The 19,882-nt window shown below is 46.1% G+C and overlaps 1 protein-coding gene across 1 annotated transcript in view; it reads left to right on the top strand.

The window, feature by feature from the left end:
- The window catches only part of itga5 (integrin, alpha 5 (fibronectin receptor, alpha polypeptide)), a 33,313-nt gene extending 13,449 nt beyond the window's left edge, over window positions 1-19,864 (top strand). The window contains exons 4-30 of the mRNA XM_035158957.2: window positions 393-516; window positions 661-722; window positions 1,192-1,237; window positions 1,351-1,476; window positions 1,564-1,608; window positions 1,790-1,833; window positions 2,060-2,116; window positions 2,676-2,728; window positions 2,888-3,096; window positions 3,342-3,533; window positions 3,632-3,677; window positions 4,039-4,152; window positions 5,429-5,484; window positions 5,871-6,028; window positions 6,167-6,304; window positions 8,748-8,815; window positions 10,122-10,272; window positions 10,395-10,487; window positions 11,131-11,210; window positions 11,346-11,426; window positions 11,530-11,635; window positions 11,946-12,104; window positions 12,881-12,988; window positions 15,551-15,664; window positions 16,274-16,375; window positions 16,471-16,593; window positions 17,128-19,864. Of these exons, the coding sequence (XP_035014848.2) occupies window positions 393-516; window positions 661-722; window positions 1,192-1,237; window positions 1,351-1,476; window positions 1,564-1,608; window positions 1,790-1,833; window positions 2,060-2,116; window positions 2,676-2,728; window positions 2,888-3,096; window positions 3,342-3,533; window positions 3,632-3,677; window positions 4,039-4,152; window positions 5,429-5,484; window positions 5,871-6,028; window positions 6,167-6,304; window positions 8,748-8,815; window positions 10,122-10,272; window positions 10,395-10,487; window positions 11,131-11,210; window positions 11,346-11,426; window positions 11,530-11,635; window positions 11,946-12,104; window positions 12,881-12,988; window positions 15,551-15,664; window positions 16,274-16,375; window positions 16,471-16,593; window positions 17,128-17,211 (2,739 nt within the window). The 3' untranslated portion in view covers window positions 17,212-19,864. The remainder of the gene's footprint in view (window positions 1-392; window positions 517-660; window positions 723-1,191; window positions 1,238-1,350; window positions 1,477-1,563; window positions 1,609-1,789; window positions 1,834-2,059; window positions 2,117-2,675; window positions 2,729-2,887; window positions 3,097-3,341; window positions 3,534-3,631; window positions 3,678-4,038; window positions 4,153-5,428; window positions 5,485-5,870; window positions 6,029-6,166; window positions 6,305-8,747; window positions 8,816-10,121; window positions 10,273-10,394; window positions 10,488-11,130; window positions 11,211-11,345; window positions 11,427-11,529; window positions 11,636-11,945; window positions 12,105-12,880; window positions 12,989-15,550; window positions 15,665-16,273; window positions 16,376-16,470; window positions 16,594-17,127) is intronic.
- The last annotated feature ends 18 nt before the right edge of the window (window positions 19,865-19,882 follow it).

The following is a 19,882-nucleotide window of genomic DNA, read 5'->3' as shown; positions in this document are numbered from 1 at the left end:
CTGTGGGAAACCTCCTACCTGAACAGACGTCTCAGGAGGAATGTGTACGCTCCTCTGTAGAAAGTTGTATCTCACGTTACCGTCTACCTACTGTACAGTTTTCATCATTAAGAAATGTTTAGTGCCCCCCCCACGCCCCCCCCCACGCCCCGCCATGACATGAAAGTAGAGCTGCCGGTTGTTTAGCCCGATGGTCCTGGTTGTGACCTGGATCAGTTACCTTGCTCCAGATGTACCACTGACCCCAGCCCGGGTGTCCTCCTGAGTTCATCAGGGTATTGTTGCAAGTGGAAAAACATCACCCACCTAAAAGCTCACCCTATTTATCATGACTTCTCCTCCCTCCCTCCTTTCCTCCCCGTCGTTCTCCACCTCCTCTCTGTGTACCCCAGGCTTGTGCCCCTCTCTACTCTTGGCGGACTGAAAAAGACACCCCCCACTCTGACGCTACAGGAACCTGCTACCTCTCGGTCCATAATTTCACCAAATTCGTGGAGTACGCTCCCTGTCGCACAGGTAACGTGTCACCTCCTCAAATCTGAGCTTAAACATTGATCAGTGATTCCTCTCTGAATTATCAACAGCTGTCCTCTACATGGGAGATCGATAAGAACATTTTTAATAATTCATGGGGCATTGCTCCAATCGTTTTTCTTTCAGAGATCAGTGAAGCTGGGGGACAAGGGTACTGTCAGGGAGGATTCAGCGCCGACTTCACAAAGGTAAAAAAAATCTTCCTGTTTGCGAACCAATCAACCTCGGAGCCCATCGGCTATCGTCTGGCGACAAATAAGCCTCTGGGGGCAACGGACAATATTTTGTGGCTTCTGGTGTTGACAGCAGATATCTGGGCTAAGACTCCATCACTTTTTACAGTCCGACTAGGTTCTTTAATCACATGAGTCGAACATTTCTTCTCACAAAACACACAGTCATACTTTTCGTAGGTGTTTTAGGTCCAAATGACATTAAGGCTAATCTCCATTAACGGCTCTTTTGCTCGCACCTGCAGGCAACAAAACTCAAAACAAAAACCAGAAGGCTTTCGACCCCAAAAAACTTGTCCCTCGCCCACAGATTCTTCATATTTACATGTAGCTTCTGTTTATAGAGGTTAATCACAGATACCAGGACAATCTTGTATTTATTTCATTATAGTAATTTGCTGGATTTCTTTCTCTAATCTTTCAGGATGGCAAAGTGGTGTTGGGCGGGCCGGGCAGCTACTTCTGGCAAGGTAAAGTCAGACACACTAACCGACCTTTTGAAAATCAGGAAATGCAATCCACGAAATGTCGTTTCAAGTCTATTTTCACATTCATACGTTCTGTTTTTCTGTTTTTACTTTAGGTCAGGTGATTTCTGCAGCCAAGGAGGACATTATCAAAGCGTACTACCCAGGTTATTTCATGCAGTCTGTGAAGGGCCAGATCCAGACCAAACAGGTCCAGGTCCAGCATGACGACAGCTACCAGGGTAAGAGATAAATGCATATTGACGTACTCCTCAACTTGTTTGCCGTGCAAGCTGAAGATGACCTCGGTGCTCCTTCTGCTTTTACAGGCTACTCTGTTGCTGTTGGGGAATTCAGTGGCGATCAAGTGGAAGGTAAGTCCATAAAATATGGAGTTACACAGCAATGCAAATATTAAAGTTGGAGTAAACACAAACCAAAGTCATTTGCAGTATTTTACATGATTATTGAGCTGGAAATGTCATCACTACAGGAATTCTGTGCCGTGTATTTTCCCTCCTAAATCTTTGCTTCGTCTCTCTGTGCACCTTTCAGATTTTGTGGCCGGTGTTCCAAAAGGACTCATGCTTTATGGTTTGGTAAGAAAGCTTCATCATCACAGTTTTGGCTTTCATTTTGGTCCTTTTAGAATGGGAGACCTGGGCTTTAGACTTGGGACCGATGCAGGAAAATAAAAGTTTGAAAGCAGCCTTAGTGGGGTGATCACAGTGGGAATTATTTGTGCAGCAAATTCCATACCAGAGACTGTGCTTATATTAGAACCAATAAAAAAGATGTTCACCACATGTGGCTGCTGTCCCGCAGGTGTGTATTCTGAATGGTACGGATCTGAAGGCCATGATTAACTACACTGGCGAGCAGGTGAGTCTGAGAACTCCTCTATCTTCACCCCTTTAAGAAATCTCCTCCATGCTTCACTCCCTTTGTATTTTCTTTGCTCAACTCCTCCTGAGAGCTCTTAATTTGTTGAGTCGGTTTAAGCAAAATGAATTTCCTTTGCCTCGTTCTCTGTGCTTGACTTTGGTCTCTTTCGTGGTTCGCTGTGAAGCTCGGGTTTTTTTGGGGGGGGGAACGTGCAGATGTAATTTTGTACAAATGAGTCTGGGAATAGAGAAGTGCTGAGCTTGTTCGAACAATCATGATTTACTCAGCTGGATAAATAAAAATCAGGAGTGAATCTGTTGCAGTACACGCTGCTTCTACAAAGTTTTTTACAGTGACTTTCATGACAGAGCTGGAACAAGCACAGAACCAAACTGGGGCTAACCTGTAAAACCCATCAGGCCTTTATGTTTCCTTCCAGCTTTGCTTTATTCTAGTAATGCAGAAAGCACGTCTGAAGATCACAGCACCGTGACTATTCTTTATGATGTTAATAACTTTTCATTTGCTAAAGTCAAGGAAACACCTTTATTTTCAGATGGGGTCATATTTCGGCTACGCAGTGGCAACGACTGACATCAACAGCGATGGGTGAGTCGTCCCTGGGCCTGTTTTTCTCACCCTCTCTGTATCTCTCTGAAACAATGAGTCGACTGAATCCAGATTGGATGCCACCAACAACTCATTACAGCTGGAACCATGTGTCCGATCCTAAATGAGTTTGTGTGACCTTCCTCTCTGGTTTTTCAGGATGGCCGACCTGCTGGTGGGAGCTCCCATGTTCATGGTGCGGGGCTCTGACGGCCGCCTGGAGGAGATGGGCCGGGTCTATGTTTACCTGCAGCGTGGGCCCCTGAGCCTGGAGCTACAGCTGCCGCACCTCACCGGCACCGAGGCGTTTGGGAGATTCGGCAGCACCATTGCACCACTGGGAGACCTGAACCAGGATGGTTTCAATGGTGAGGATGACGAGGGACTGATTGAATTTATGAAATAAATTGAATTAGAATCATGATCCATTTGCTCTTTTATATAACTTCTTGCATGTGAATCCATTTTTACTGAAAGGAAATGGTCAGGCCATTATTATTTTTCCACAGGAGAAAGATCTTAACAAAGATCTTTACATCAGAGACATGTGGTAGATCCATGAAATCTCAATTTAAAAATCGAATACGTTTCCTGAACTTTTGCGCTTTTGCAGACGTGGCCATTAGCTGTCCGTTCGGAGGGGACGACCGGCGGGGACTGGTCTACATCTTTAACGGATACTCAGAAGGACTCAGGGAAAAGCCATCTCAGGTGATCACCGGCCAGTGGGCTGCTGGAATGATTCCCGCCAGCTTTGGGTTCGCTCTCAGAGGTGCTAAGGACCTGGACATGAATGGATACCCTGGTGAGGGACTCTAGAAGTTTTTTATGACGATCATAGACTTTTTTTTTTTACCTTTTTCTGTTTGTAAATTTTCTAATTCTTTTCTTTTGTCTCCTCAGATCTCATCGTTGGAGCTTTTGGTGTCGATAAAGCAGTTCTCTATAGGTATGTAGATTGAAATATATATTTGAACTATGCTTTACTGCCCCTCTACACTGAAAATGAACATTGTGCTTCCAAACGAGGATCTTAACTTAGCATAAAGACTAGAAACGGGAAAACAGCTAACATGGTTTTAACAGCACCTTTAAAGCTCATTTTCTAATTTATACATGGTATCTATTATTATTACTCTGTTTAAAAACAGATGTGATGGGGTTCAGGATGAGAGCGTGGCATCAATCTGCTCATCTCACCCTCAGGAAGCGAATTGACATGTTTCCCAAAATGTAGGAAATGCAGGAAATATGGAAATTAACACTTTGACCACCGAGTCTTCAATCCACATCCTTTCCGTTACCCACAGATCTCGCCCCATAGTGAACACCAGTGCCTCTCTGACCGTTTACCCCACCATGATCAACCCTGAGGAGAAGAACTGCATTGTCACCAGCGGAAACACCAGCGTCCCTGTTTCCTGGTGAGTGGTCGCTACCCACCACTCTGTATTTGTTTTATCCAACTGCAAAAAGATCGGCTTCCCCCCATACACAAACACTGCTATCCTGGCAGGAAGCCCCGATAAGGAATATCCTTTCCATCGGCAGTCACGTTATTCATTTGCTCTTATCTGACCTATTTCCAAAATGTCCTCATATCACAATGTTTCTGTTGAGGCACAGAGAAATAACCTGCTGAATAGCAGCATTGTCGGCCCCATGTCTTTTGGCGTCTCCCAAATGTGCACAGTGTTTGATTCCAGAAGAGGGGAGAGGAAACAGATGACTGTTGCTCGCTGCTCAACATGGTTGACACTGTGCTCATGTGTCTGCTCCCCCCCCCCCTTCTCCAGATCCTGATCCATAAAGGAAACTCTTGTATACACATGTGTCTTGATTATGCTACGTTGCCTGGTGATGAGGAGTTTTTTGGGTGGGGGTGCAGGGAGAGCAGCGGGGATAATGGGAGGGAGTGTGGGAGGGGAGGGGCTGCAAGGTTTTTCGGAGTTGCTTTGAATGAGATATTGTTTGGTGGTGGAACACAGCTGGGAAACATCAGGACACGTAGACTGTGTGAGCGTGCGCACACAGCTGTGCAGAGACAGGCTGACACAGGAGTACACAAAGTTTGTACTCAACTACTCAAATGGAGTCCTTGTATTCTTTGTGTCTTTCTGTCTCGTTTTTCACTTCTCTTCCCTTTCCTGGGTTTTTTTCCCGACACACTCCTGCTTTTGTTTTCCCAACTCTCCCAGTTTCTGCTACTTTACTAGTAAAAGGGACTATGAGATTGGGGGGGGTTGCAGGCTTTTGGACAGTGTTGTGCGGCTGATGTCATGGGAGCGAGCTACAGGCTTATATAGACAGCCATTGACTGGTCAGCACTGTAACCCGAGTCGTTGCCCAATTTCACCCTTCTTAACTCTGCTATTCCTTTGTGTGCGGCGTGGTCGCCGGGTGGAAAACGGAGACGCGACGATTTATCTGCCTGGCTCGGCGAAAGCACGCAGATGCCAGCATGTCTCCGAGCATTTGGCATTTTTTTCATATTAATCATTGTATTCCCATTACGCCCCGTGTCTTGTAACGTGAGCCATGTAAGGAGCTGACACGAGAAAAGTAGAGCAGGAGAGAAAGTGGAGAGAACAGGCGAGGGCAAGTGAGGTGTCTTCTGTGCGCGCTTTGTTTATACTGAATCTCTGCCATCAAACGAATATGCTTCCCTCATCATGTCCTTGTCCCCTCCGTCCAAAACAGTGTCAACCTGAGTTTCTGCATATCGGCAGATGGGAAGCACCTTCCAGACGTTCTAGGTGAGCCAAGAAGTTTCCTGCATTTGCTCTTTATTACAAGTGAAGAAACCTGTCAAATAATAGCAACACCGGTAAAAACACTGGTGATGTTTTAAATCCACAACGACCTGTAGGTTAATATCTACTGTGATCCACCTTAAACGATCCAGCCTCTCAGTTTCTTTCTCTATCAACAATCCCCCGTTATCATCTCTGACTCCTTCCTCTGTAACAAACTGTTCCCTGTGTGATTATGTTAAAGTTACACTGTGAGTGCTTTCGGGTATTTATGGAGGTCAGAGTATTTATGGGGGTCTTTTCTTTTCTTTTTTTTAAAGCTGTCATTAGGGTACTCCAGTACATTCATCACGCCATGAATGCTCATTTGTGTGTGTTATGTGTTCCAGATTTCCAGGTGGAGGTGCAGCTCGACAGTCATAAGCACAAGCAGAAAGGTGCCGTGAAGAGGGCTCTGTTCTTGGATTCCCAGCTGCCCACGCTCCAGAGAAGTGTGAGGGTTCGCCACGGCGAGCGTGTCTGCAACCACACAAAGATCTACCTAAGGGTATGCCCCCTCTCTGGCTAATAAAAAAGCCTCAATGAATGTGATTATACATTCTGTGAAATAAATCAATGGCTGTGGTTGTTTTCCTGGTAGTTTTGTTTTTCTTAAAACCCCTGATGTGTGTTTCTTTGGCTGCAGGATGATAAGGACTTCAGGGATAAGCTCTCCTCCATCTATGTGGCCGTGAACTTCAGCTTGGATCCCAGCGCAGCGGCCGACTCCCGCGGCCTGCGTCCCATCCTCAACTATCAGACCACCAACGTAATCGAGCAGAAGGTACATTCCCTCCCTCTTCTATCCAGCACGTTTTTAACTGAACCCAGGAGTGATGCACAAAACTTGGATCACCATATATAGTGGAGCAGTGTTCCTCTGATAATGAACATGTGGTTCTTTGATTGCTCAGACTCACGCTCTCTGAGCTGATGATAAGAATATCCGTCACGTTGAGTAATCCCTTCTCACATCACCTGCCAGCGACTCACCAACTCGCTCCTGTCCCTGATGAAAGAGTCAGCCTGTTCTTTTTAATCTGCATTCTGAACCACTCCACTGGGACCAGGTCCAGACTGTCTGGAAATCGGTTTCCAAAATGAAAATGTGAGGCATGTGTATGGTGGAGTGTTTCCCTGTACCAGCCCTCATTCCGCCTGGCTGCGTAACGGTACGTAGGTGAGTCATTCCAGAGCTGGGGTGGTGGATTTCAGGGTGGGGCACAGCCGGGCTATTTGCCCATCTGGTTGAAATCTTTTGGAAGTCCGCCGGGGCTCCTCAGGCAGCGAGTGGAGCTGGCTCAACATGTGGGCATCCTTTCAGCTGTGGCACAGCGTGCACCATATGTGAGCTCAGCAACAGCCACCGGCTCAGAGCATTTGGGAAACGCAACAGCAAAGTTTTTACCCCCGCCCGTTCTCTCTATCTCAAAACTTCTCTGAATCCTGGTCTCTTTCTATCTCATTCCTGCTGGATCAGAACTGAACCCGACCATCGATGCCCTTCCTAGATATTTACAGCTGTCGGGCCTCCAACAGATGTGGTTTGTTGCCGAACCGAGACCTTGAGATGAGCCTGAGCTAAAACATCAGCCTTAAATTGCCCAAAAAGAGTGCAAGCAGGATCTGGTATGTGTGTGTAAAACCGGAGTGGGAGAAATGTCCGGCTGCCAACATATTTCATTAATCTTCCTGTAGAATGTGTGAATGTATCAGAGCATAAACAGACCATTATATCACTGGCCTTGATCAGACACATGATGCCCTATTGATTTCCACATATGCTGTGAGAAAATCTGTGGCCGGCCATGTAACATTTCAGTGACTCTGCCAAGGTCTTACTCTCTTCAAGCTGCAGTGAGAATGAGATATGGTTTATGTGCTCGACACAGCCTCGTTCTCTCTTGATGCATTCCACATGTTTCTATGGAGAGTTATGGCATCACGACGGACTATTAATTGCCTTGATTCTCAGAGGAGATGCGTTTGTTGCAAAAGCAGAAACGGTCTCAGTCGTTGTCACATCTTTGGGAAATTTGAAATGGCTGAAACGGCCTCAAAGCCCCCATTGTTCTTAATATAACAACATCCGACCAAATAAGTGGGACTTTGATTAATGGGCACACGCTTATTGGCAAGTTAACATGTTGATTCCTGATGCCTGATGCTTGCCCTCATTTTGTCACATGTCGATATCAGTGGTGATGTTGTTTATCAACTGCGATGGGCGTGCGCATGTTGTTTTCTTGCCCTGTGCACACGCGCATGGACCCGGGTGCACATGTGGCCATGTTCGCGTGGTGGTTACCGTGGTGTCCATAATTAGAGCCCCTGGATGGTGTAATGACAAGGGGGGCGTTCGGCTCTCTTTAATCTCCTCCTCCATTTCTATTTATTATCCTCATCGTCATGAGCATCATCGCACTGTGACAGTCGCAGCGGGATGCAATTTAGCGATCCGCAGGGCCGTCCCCCGCCGCCGCCGCTCTGCCACACGTTCAGCGGTCGATCCACTTATCCGCCAGTGTTTCTTTTTCTTCCTTGTCTTTCCCTCCACTGTAATCTCTGAGCCTCCGCATCTGATATTCAGGTCAACAGAGAGATCCTGTGTCTCAGAAAGTTCCTCTAGGATGCAGGCTTCCCCTTTTCCATATGATCATACGCTGTGGTTCGCTGGGGGGCGTAGCGTGTGGTGGAAGCGTGGTCTGCCACACGTCGCTGTGATGTGGGGCGCTGAGGAGAGCTGGCAGCTTTAGGCTCAGCTCAGTGCGTCCTCCAGCGAGGACTCAGGCTCGGACGCCGTTCATCATCTCCTTCTCTTACGTCTCGAGTGCGAGCGAGTGTGTGTGTCTGTGCCGTGGACAGCTGGCTCAGGGTTCAGCGTGTCTGTGTCTGGCATGACCTCACCGATTCTGTCATTGTCCCCCTGAGCCATGACATTGTTTTGTTTGACGTGCAGGGATGATGTGTTGTAAATAAGAGGGAGTGCGGTGCAGGTGTGTGTTGTGGGTGGTTATCAGGAGGCCGGGGGTCGGAATGCATTAGTCATCGTACCACATGTCGCATCTTGCTACACACATCCTGTTGTCACCATTAAACACACATCTGATTTATCTTGTGTGCGTAATCTTTTTCACATGGAGGCTGTTCAGAGTCAGAACCCACAGTCGGGTCATCAGGGTCTGCAGCCCCTCTTAACTTTTATCTCCCCCAATTCATTCTCCTAGGCTCAGATTCTGTTGGACTGCGGAGAGGACAATATCTGTGTTCCTGACTTGAAGCTGTCAGTTCAAGGGTGAGTCTGTTCACTTCCTCATGTATTCCTAAAAATCCCAGCCCACGTGATCACGGTGAACTCTTCACCTCTTTCTATACAGATGGGACCGTGGAAATTGCAAAAGCATAAATACATCTGTTTTTGTTGTTCTGTTGCTTTGTTAAGTTTAGCAATGCAGAGGGGGCTGTTAATAGCCACAGTGCTGCAGCAGCGTCACTCTGAAAACAGGACGCAGCTCTGCTCCACAGGTGCCCGCGACAAACAGCTAGAGAGGAAAACACAGAGAGAGAAGAGAAGGGATCGGTTTGTAAACTCTCTGAGAGCCGAGTCCCAACCTCGCCTCGCTTCTGAAGCCGTCAGGGGCGCTCGGCCCGCCACACTTTGATTCAAGCAATCTGTTAGCATTTTCCTCAAACATAACAGCCTCCCTGATACTCCCTTTCTCTGCTCTGTCATTTCGATCTCACATTCCTATATTTATCTACCATCTGCCCCCATTTCTCTCAATGTATGTCTGATCCATCACGCGTAGAATAACCTGCTGCGAGCGTTGCGTCTTTCCCAGAGATTGGGATTAGTGCAGGTAAAATAAAAACTGGATGTTTCCGTCTGCTCTGTTGCAAATTATTGAAGCCTAATAGCTTTTAGGGGAGCTGATGGGATGGGCATGATTTAATGGAATTTCAGTAAAAAACGTATCCATCATTCCTGCACTGTTGATTCTTCTATTCCGCTGCCAAAGCACATAACCTTGCAGACCGAGCGTCCCTGTGGGAACCTTTAAGGTTTTGTGGTGTTTTCTAGTTTTCGGCCTCTGTTTGGTTTAAAGAGTGCACTGCCAGTGAGAATCAGACGAAGGTTGACTGTCGGGCCGGCAGAGGATCAGCTTCAGAAATCCTCCCTCGCTCCACTCTCCTGCTTTGCTTCATGAGCTGTAATTAAAAGCGTCTGTGTGGCGCTGCACATGGCGTTTCTCATTGTTCTGAGCAGAGAGAGGTGCAGGCAGCGAGAGCAGGAAAGAAAAGGGAGGTGTTGCACAGTCCTGTATGACTTCATTACCACATTGGAAAAAGTTTGAATTTAATTGGGGGAGCTTTGTGAAATAGATCCATTAGATAATTAGCACGGCTCTAAACAAAATTGTTTTAAAAGCCTGAACATTATTAGTTTCATTAACAGTTTATTGCCAACTGCGACTGCCAGCAAACACAAACAAAGAATATCATTGTTTCCTCATTATTCCCTTGTTTGTCCGAGCAGTCCTGACACTGTTTAACCTGATAATTGGCCACATTAGTGATCAGCTCTCTGTCTGGCTCCTCAGGGACAGGAAGGAAGTCTACCTGGGTGACGACAACTCGCTGACCTTGACCTTTAACGCCAAGAACGAGGGCGAGGGAGGCGCATACGAAGCCGAGCTGTACGTGGTGCTGCCTCCTGAAGCTGACTACAGCGGAATTGCTCGCAATAATGAGGTGAGTAGAACTGCAAACAGAGTGAAAAGCTACAACTTCCAGGTCGTATCTTGGGAATTTCTTTTTCCCTGATGTTTTTTCCACTGCTGTGGTTTGACCCACGTGTTCTCTTGGTTCCCCAGAGCCTGACGCAGCTCACCTGCAGCTACGAGACTGAGAACCAGACTCGATACCTCAGCTGCGATTTGGGAAACCCGATGAAGTCTGCTACCAGTGTAAGAACGAACACCACTTCCTTATTGTTATCGTAGTATGTGACGCTGAATTTAAAGTGTATTTTGAACTGATTTGTGGTTCGACGCCCCATCATGGTTTCCTGCCTTGTTGGAAAAAGTCGGTGTCATCCTCTCGCTCGGTATGAACAACACAGGAAAAGTCAGTGTGTGTCAGGAAGTGTTGTGACACGAACTACAGACGCCATCTGTGCCCTCAGCTCCCCGCAGCGTTTCCCTTTTTAATGATGGAGTCACGAGCTGGCATGTGTTTAATAGGTCTGTAAAGGAAGACTGTCAAAGACGTGTTAACTGACACATTTATCCCATTAAAAAGAAACTGGTTGTTGTCACATAATCTGCTCAGAATTTAGTATTATTCATCTTAATTGACCTGAAAGGTAAAAGCAGAGAGATTTAATTAATTAATTAAATGGAGACAACTAAATTATAATGCAGGATTTTGGAACACACCTATAGAGTATCCCATCTATGTCATAAAAATCTTTTACAACCTACATAACCCACTCGAGGAAAGTGAAAAAACGGAAAAGTACTCATGGAAAATATTACTAAGACCTTTTTTCTGATGATGACTAATAATGAAGGATTATTAATAATGAATGTCTGATCTTTGTCTTTGCAGCTGTGGGCGGGTCTGCGCTTCACGGTGCCACGGCTGAAGGACACGCACAAAAATGTGCAGTTCGAGCTGCAGATCCGCAGGTACAGCTTCACGCGAACAACCGAGACACTAAGAGTTAATGGGAAAACGTGTGGATTCCGATCCAGCTGTCCTGACCTCTCATGGCTCTCGAATGTTGTGAGCTAATCAGAATCTCTTCCTCTTTGTTTTCACAGTAAAAATGAGAATAATTCCCACAGTGAGGTTGTACCCTACAAGCTGGAGGTGGTCGTCCAAGCTGAGGTCATTCTGCAGGGGTGAGCTGAGGTTTCGGATTTCCTCATTTGAACCGAGGGAACTTTATCGAGTCTCTCGGGCCACTCGATACATGTTGTCACACCTCCGCTTCTCTTTCTTCAGCGTGTCTCGACCAGATAAGGTCTTCTTCCCGCCGGCCAACTGGAAGGTGACCAAAAACTACGGGGCGGAGCAGGACGTGGGGCCCGCGATGGAACATGTCTATGAGGTAATCAGCCAACGCTGTGCCGAGTCATTGGGTCTGAGCAGATTGTGTTGGGAAGCAGATCATATATACTGTTCATAAAGTGAGGCAATTTCTCGAGACAGCAGCGAAAGGAAAACTAGTCCAGTGTGATTTATTCTCAGGCTGTGTCAAATCCACTTTCACCCTGGTGACGATAAACAGTGCTCTGCTTTAGAACAGCCTATTGGTAGAGTAAACGGATATGTCAGATTTTAAAGTTTCAGCATGGGGGGGTGGGTGGAAACTGCAGCTCACATGCCTAACTTTATTTGACCTATTTCCAATTTTCCAGTTGGTGAACAACGGGCCCAGTCGGATCAGCCACACCCTTCTGGAGCTGCGCTGCCCCCTCAGTGTCCAGGGCCACAATCTCCTCTACCCTCTGGAGTTCTCCACTAAAGGAAACATCAACTGCACCGCCGACAAGAACATGAACCACCTACACCTCAAAGTGAGTAAAGCAGTTTTCAGACATTGAACTGCGCAGGATGTGTCGCACAACTGGGTCTGGACTTTCTCCAGAGGGAGTTTCTCTTTAAAAGCTCTCTTGACATCTGTCTTGAAACTCTGGAGAAACTCTGGAAAGAGCCCGGCTGCTCTCTGGAGTTTAACACATTTCTAAAAGCAGCTTAATATGCAGATGTGCACAGACGCTCACCTCTCAGGGTCGAAATGAGGCAAAATCAGTCAGCGAAGGCCTCCCACTGATTCCCAGTCGGACGTATGATTAACGGTTCGCTCGCTGCTGGGTCCACACCCACCTCCTCCTCCCGGCTTCACGGCCCCACCCAGGACACTTACCCTACCACCGCTTTGAAGCTGCAGATCTTCCCTTTTTTCTCTGCACAGCTTGATGAGCACACTTACTGATCTTTGACAACCCGTGATGCACCCCCCTTTTATACCAAGTGGTATCTTTAGGATTTTGTGGGCAGAACATCCAGTTGTTTGTGTTTACTTTTGAAGCCTGACAGATGTTGAGCGGGGGCCGTGAGTGGTCATCTGTCTTAGCTAATGTTTTTATTTTCCCCTGGTGAATCGCTAAGTACGGCGTATTTCCACGGGAATCCATGCGTAGCCGGGCTCACATGCTTCTGATTAATGACAAAAAAGCCTCAGGGTCACGCTAGCATTAGGCCTTATATTGACAGAAAGGGTGGTGTGCTCCTCTGCCTGGTGTGTGTTGTCCTAATGGCTAACGTGTTTTTGCACTCTCTCTTCCTGTAGCTCCAGCGCACGTCCACAGAAACTCCGATCCTGGCTCTGAAGGCCCCGGAGCACCGCGTGGAGAGGAGGGACGTCCACAGGAATCAGCTCGCTCATTTGACCAACCTGGTGAGATGCTCACAAAAGAATTCTCCCAGTCTATGAATAAAGCATGAATAAATGGTGTCGGGCCAAAAGGTGAAGTCTAATGCAATAGGTGACTGATTGGAGACTTGAAAGTGAGGGAATAAGGAGCTTGAGTTTACAGTTTAGGGTGAATGCTGTTATGCTGTTAAAACCTTTTTGTGCCACTTACACAGCAGATCGAGACTCGGAGTTAAACACAGAAGCAGAAGGTTGAAGCGATTTTAATGCAGTACCTTAAATCTGCAAATCTGGACCTGACATTAACCCCCGCACTTCCATGAGGCCCCTGGGATTGGCTAATTAGGTTATGATGTCATTAAAAGGGAGGGGTCAAAGGTGACACAGGCTTGTCCCTTTGTGGTGATTAACATTAAAGAGCCTTGAGTAGTGGTGGCGGAGGGGAGGAGAGGCTGAGGAGACGTCAGACATGCGAGGCCTTTTTTGTCCGTGACGCTCTGCTAGCTTCGCAGACTGCTCTCTAATTTTTTGGCCCTGGGTGTTGTGGGGGGCCCCCGGAGCCCTCGCACACTGGGGCCATTGATCAACCCACCTGCACGTCGCCGCTGCCTCTGCCTCCGCCTGTGGATACCTGCCTCCGCCAATGAAGTCTTTGTCCGCGCGCCCGTCGCTCCTAACCGCGCTCGTTTGTCAAGCATGTCCAACGGCACGTTAGCATGAAGGAGCCCATTCTCCTGCATCCACTGTGTCTGCACTTTTTCTGTTTTTTACGATCAGCGGGACAAGACATCCCCCCCCCCGGTCAAAGTGTCTCCTGATTAAAGTGTGTTTGTGTTTTGCAATGCTTGGGTGACGCTGTCGGCCCATAGGTCATAGTATGAGAACTCAAAATGACCTGCTCAGGCTTTGAAGAGCTTAGCTGTGCAGGGAGAACAAAGAAGTGGCTATGATGGACACTAAAAATGGACAAAATTATCACTAGGATACTTTTCAATTGCTGTTATTTTGCTGTCCTTGAGTTATTTTGAAATACTTATGTTTTGGCCATTGCTGTTTTAGAGCAAGTGATATACTTTTTAGTGCTACGTGATAAAAGCTTTGTAAACTGTAAGTACTGCAGAGTTTCCGGACTGTGAAAAATATCGTCTCGCAGGTGTTTGTCCTGCAGCGCGACACGTCTTTTTTATCTCCTTCATTCGTCCGGACCATGTGATGGACCACCTGTTGTAAAACCTGCAGAGAATCTGCACCAAAGTCTGTTCATTAGCAAATGATTAACACATGTAACTGAAGCCGTGACAATTTTTTAGAAAGTGTGAATCCCACAAGTATTTATGAAGGGAAAACAAACATGTATAACTGCATTATTACAAAATACAAAGGATTAACAGCAGTCAAACATATTTTTACACACCCTGTCAGAGATGAGATGCTTGTTAATTGCTTATGAAGATTTATAATGCATTAGTTAATGTGTATTAATCCTTTATAATTCCATTCGCTGCAACTATAACCTCTATATAAAGGATGTCCTATCAGACAGTGGTACCATATATTTTAGATAGCAAATATATTTCCTGTTACTTATAATTTGTGGGTTTTTTGGGTCCAAATTAAGTAAAGTAAATATACAAAGTTATAACTTTACTTTGCTTTGCTGGCTTGTTTTACAGAATGATAGTTGATCAGTTTCTTTACGTGTGAACCTACACAGACTGTGTGCGTGCAGCAGCTGTGTCGTCAGGCCAGACTGGGATTTTATGTAGTTGTGGGAACAGCTTCCACCCCCGCCCACCCCCCAGCTCCAGATCTTGACCACGTAATTCCACCAGGGAGGATATGTGGGTCTTTAGTCTGAAGCATCTTTGGCACTGGACCATGTTCATGTCATTTCCACAGAAACCTCTGTGGCCCCACTGCCCTGGGGCATGGAGGAGGTCTACCAGGAAGAAGTGGACTGATATGCTCCCTGACTGTCTGAATACCCTCATTAAGTCCGTCTAAGACTCAGCCTGGAGGAGCTGGGAGGGCACTCTCCCCTCTCCTCCCCTCTCCTCTCCTCTCCTCTCCTCCTGTGTTTGCCCAACTCGGTGTAATAAGTAAACTAATGCACTCCCGCAGGAAACCCGCTGAAACCTCTCAGTCTGGGGGTGGTCTGGCTACAGCCCCGGCTCTGCAACACAATGTGTGCACGTTTTAAAAACCTTTTAAACCCAACCAAGCGGCATTACGAGCACCTAATTAAGATTGTGTATTCTGCAGTCTTGAGAAAAATGGGCCGGTTTTAGTGGTTGGACAATAATGTGGAGAGTGGTGCATGTTGCATTTTTACAGTCTCATGACATTCCTTCAATCTAATTCGAAGCAGGCGTGGAAAAGGGATCATAACATTGGACTCTTTGTTATATTTATTCGACCTGCAGCATTAACAGGGCTGTTATTTGTCCCTCAAGTCTGTGCTCAGACAGTTTTCACTTGTATTTCACCTACATTTAATTCCTTTTTTGGATATTATCTTTGCAGAAGAATGCCTCAAAACATATTCATCATTTCATGAACACTGTCCTAATGTCTTTGTTTCCACAGTCGTGCTCTAATGTGGAGTGCTGGTCGCTCCAGTGCAAAGTGGGTCTCCTGGAGAAAGGGACCACTGCGATCGTCAATGTGCGATCCCGCGTCTGGGCCGAGACCTTCATGGAGGTTTGTGGGAGAAGACTCTTTTGTTACACACTCACAAGACATGTCCCTTTCATTAACACACAGTCACGGCAGAGGGAACCACCGCAGACTATAGATCAGTGAATTTTGTAATGTCGTGGTTCAGTTGGAAGTAAAAACATTGAGAGTTAAAACCTCAAATGTGCTGCTAGAAGAGACAAATGGCTGCAACATTCCGTCTCACACACTGGTTTGTGTTGACGAGGCATCTGCATCGCGCCTGAATCAGTTCGCAACGCTGCCAGTTCGCCTGCTCTCCCATATTTGCCTTAACAAATGGGATGACAGTTGCTAACTGAGCATGATGATCGCTCCAGACTGGCGGTGCAGACTGTAGTTTCTATCAGTTGACATCACCGCCTTCCTGCCATGTCTCAGCTACACACACATTATTTACCACCATGCATCCGCTAACACAAGGCATATGTGTGAAAGTATTGAAAATTCATTATCTGGTCGTCGCGGCTGCTCATGGGATCGGAATGCTGAGAGGATTTTTCTCTGCTGGATGCATCCGGTCTCTGGCGCCATCTAGTGCACATGCATGCGTTTTGAATATGATGGAGTAACACTTGACATTCCGTCCTTCAGAGGCCCTACAAGCAGTATGTGCTGGAGTGCCTGGCCAGGTACAGCGTGGAGAAGATGCCTTACGCCATCCTCCCCAAACATGCACCCAGCGGACACAAAAAGGTACGAAACATGTCTATTCATTCTATGGAGGTGTTGTCTTACTATAATTTTTTGGGTTAAAGTGAGTTAACGACAACCTGCGCCCTCCTCCTCAGGTGGTGACCCCCATCGTGTGGAACAAGCCAGACATCGAGAACTCAGTTCCTCTGTGGATCATCATCTTGGCCATTCTGGCTGGTTTGCTGCTTCTGGCGTTACTCATCTACGTTCTTTACAAGGTCAGTGCTGCCGAGAAACACAGGATGCTCTTTCAGTTTGTCTTTCCTCTAGAGCGTTATATAGAGCGTTTTGTGAAAGGTCTAGAAAGTTTAACAAGCCCAAAGTTCTTCTGCATCACTGTGATTCTATCTGACAACACTGTGGTTAGTAGGAGTAGTGGCCGACATTTCCTACGGTCATTGGGATTGGTTGATCAATCAGAGCAGACTGGGCTTTATTGGGAGAGGGGGGGCCTTAAAGAAACAGGAGCTAAATCTAAGTGTTTCAGACAGAGGCTGATAAGAGGAGCTGCAGCAATGGACAGTCTGAAGAAAGTGATGTGTTGTCTGAACATTAGAGCGTGTAAACCTTTACAAGTAATAACCCAGATTAAAATTATGAACCTGTATATGAACTTAATTTGCATAATTCTAGATATTGTCATCCTGTATACTCAGAGATGAATGTACAGTAATTGCATCAACCTGAGAGGGTCTGTTCATGTTTAAATTTTCTGCCTTTCTGAAAACATCGTCCTCTCTTTTGTTTTGCAGTTTGGCTTCTTTAAGCGATCTCTACCTTACGGCACCGCCATGGAGAAAGCACAGCTGAAACCGCAGGCTGCCTCCGAGGCCTAGAAGACTCCCCAGACTCAGCAGAACCACAGAACCTGGCCGTATGATTGCAACAGACGGACACAATGGAACGTGGATCAGGAAGCAGACCACTGGAACTCCACTGTGCTGCGCTAGAGAAAAGACAAAAAGAAATCCAAAGATCTTCAAACCAAATGAATGTTTTTTTTAATTTATGTTTGATGGCAGGTTGGGATTGTTACCAAATAGGACTTGTCCTCAGTTCCTCGAGGCGAACATGAGAACGTCAGCCTGCAGATGCAGCGAGATAGTTTCCTTTTGTGGACTCTTGCGACCGAGAGTTCAGTGATTCATGTTAAACTGCTTTATTTTGGTGCTAAGGATGTGACGTGTTCACTGCCTCTGACAGGATATGTCCTCGTGTAGCTTGTGGCAGCCGGGAGCTGTGAATTGCTCCGCCCGCTGAGGCCTGAAAGGGTTCTTCTGATACGTCCAGAACATATACACATATTTCCTTTATTGGCAGAAGACCACGAAATAGGTTTCAGGCAAATGCAATACTTCAAACCCAAATGTCAAATCTGTCCGATAGCTTTGTTGAAAGATTATTTTTAGATAATATAAATCCTGACCTGTCTGAGACGTTCCCCTGGTTCCGTTGCTGGGTCCGGCTCCAGCAGCTCGCAGCCCGGAACAGGGAAAGCGGGTATTGAAAATGGATGAAATGATCTCTCTCTGCCTCAGGCTGGTGGACAGCGCTGGGTTGAGTTGGTTTTTTTTTTTGCACTCAAAGGAAATCTACTGATATATTTCCAGAAAAACACACCAGAGACTCACTGATTGACCTTCCTTTGAGTTCTGACTCCTACTGATCACTTTGTATGAAGCCTGTTTGTCGTCGCTCAGAGTTACCAGTGCTGCCATCGTCCTCGTTGTTGTGTAGTCCACTGGGATGGGACTGGAACCACCACGGACCTGTGGCACCTCGCGTTAGGCTTGAAGCAGTGTGGTGCTTCTGGCAAAAACTATTTGCCAAAGAATACATTTTTCTTTGCTGTCTTCACTCCTGCTCGGTTTGGGTTAAGCTCATACAGCGCGGGGGGGAGTCAGGTGTAAACGATGACTTGATCCAAAGACGTGACAATCAGCAGCGTTGTAGCCTCGACAGATCACAGCAGGATCGTCGCTCTTTGCGTGTGTGTGCGTGTGTGTGTGCGACTGTGCGACTGTGAGTTACTGTATTTGTGATTTGTCTCTTTGAGTAAAAGCTGCCCCCTGTTTAGGAAGAGAAGCGGCTCGAGTCTCCCCACAAACCAAACGACTACAGGGACTGAACATTTCAATGCTTTGTATTGGTTTCTTGTATTTGTCCTGTATATAGATGTTACGTGCCTTAAATGTAAATACTAAATGTCTGTGGGTGAGAGTTAGCGTTGCGTGTGTGTTCACGTGTGACTTCACGCACACATGCATTTGTGTGAATGGTGTATTTATGAATGTTTGTTTCCTGTATGAGTCGGTTAAACCTTTCCCACTGCCTGGTCCTGTTTATCCCTGCCGCCGTTGTAGCTTGAGTTCATTCAGGTTAAGCATATTGAACAATGATAATTACACTACACATCCAGGAGAATAACTTTTGATCCACACACCTGAAGCTTCAGTTAAAAGATTTATTTGCGAAACATCTCGGACAAATGAATGAAAATTGAACGTTTTGGCAAATAAATCCTTTAATGGGAGCTTCAGGGGTTCAGATTTTCTCTTTTTCAAACGTTTCATGACTTGTTTAACGGCGCAACATGAATTTAATCATTTATAACCTCACAATAAATCACAATAAGGCTGCCGTCCAGATGTTAGCATCCTCTTCTGGATGTGTTGTACCTCTCACGAAGGGATAACAGCTCGGCACTGGGAATTCTCTGTTGTCTGGAAGTGCAATATTTATATTCACTCTGTTTTTTTTATTTTTAATATTACAGTGCTTTCTTTTGTTTTATGTATTTGTTGTGGACTGACTTGTGAAAAACCAGAACGTTGTGTGTTCAAACATGTGATAAGCACATCGAGTGTTCTGGATTTTCACTTTCACTTGCTTTTCTCACTACGATTTTCTTTTCTTTTGGGACTTGAGATGTATTCACCACTCGCTGGACCACTTTCCAGATTTTCTTTTTTTTAAAACCACCTCCAGGACATATCTGAGTTGAACTTGGACATGTTGACACACTTTGGTAATTTATGTGCTCTGCTGTTGCACCTGTCCAAACACCCCCATTATTCCAACCATGTGTTTTACATTTGTTTGCCTCATTACACTTTCAATATGCCCCCTCTTATTGGATAGCGATTTACTATTTTTTCAACTGGGCCATGAAATCCCCCATTTGATAATTGATTTAAATCCTTTAACACCGTCTACGTGAAATTTTCTTTTCTGAACAGGTCGACTCATTATTTATAATGACAGGGGATCGTTTCACCACGTCCTCCACGGTGACATCAGGAGAAGGCACTGTGTGTTTTTTTGTTGTTTTTTTTCTGTTTTTCAATTTTCTCTCTCCGGGACTTTCAAAAAAGAAGTTGTACATATTTAAAGATGAGGAGACTAATGAATTCAATTGATAACTGATTTGTTGTGAATTTTTCTCACCCCATATTGGGGGGAACACTTCTGTCGGGTGGGGAGGACGGGGACGATATGGGGGGTGTA

This window comes from Hippoglossus stenolepis, chromosome 6, assembly GCF_022539355.2.
Source record: "Hippoglossus stenolepis isolate QCI-W04-F060 chromosome 6, HSTE1.2, whole genome shotgun sequence".
Taxonomy (NCBI): Eukaryota; Metazoa; Chordata; class Actinopteri; order Pleuronectiformes; family Pleuronectidae; genus Hippoglossus; species Hippoglossus stenolepis.
This window is presented reverse-complemented; position numbering and strand designations above follow the sequence as displayed.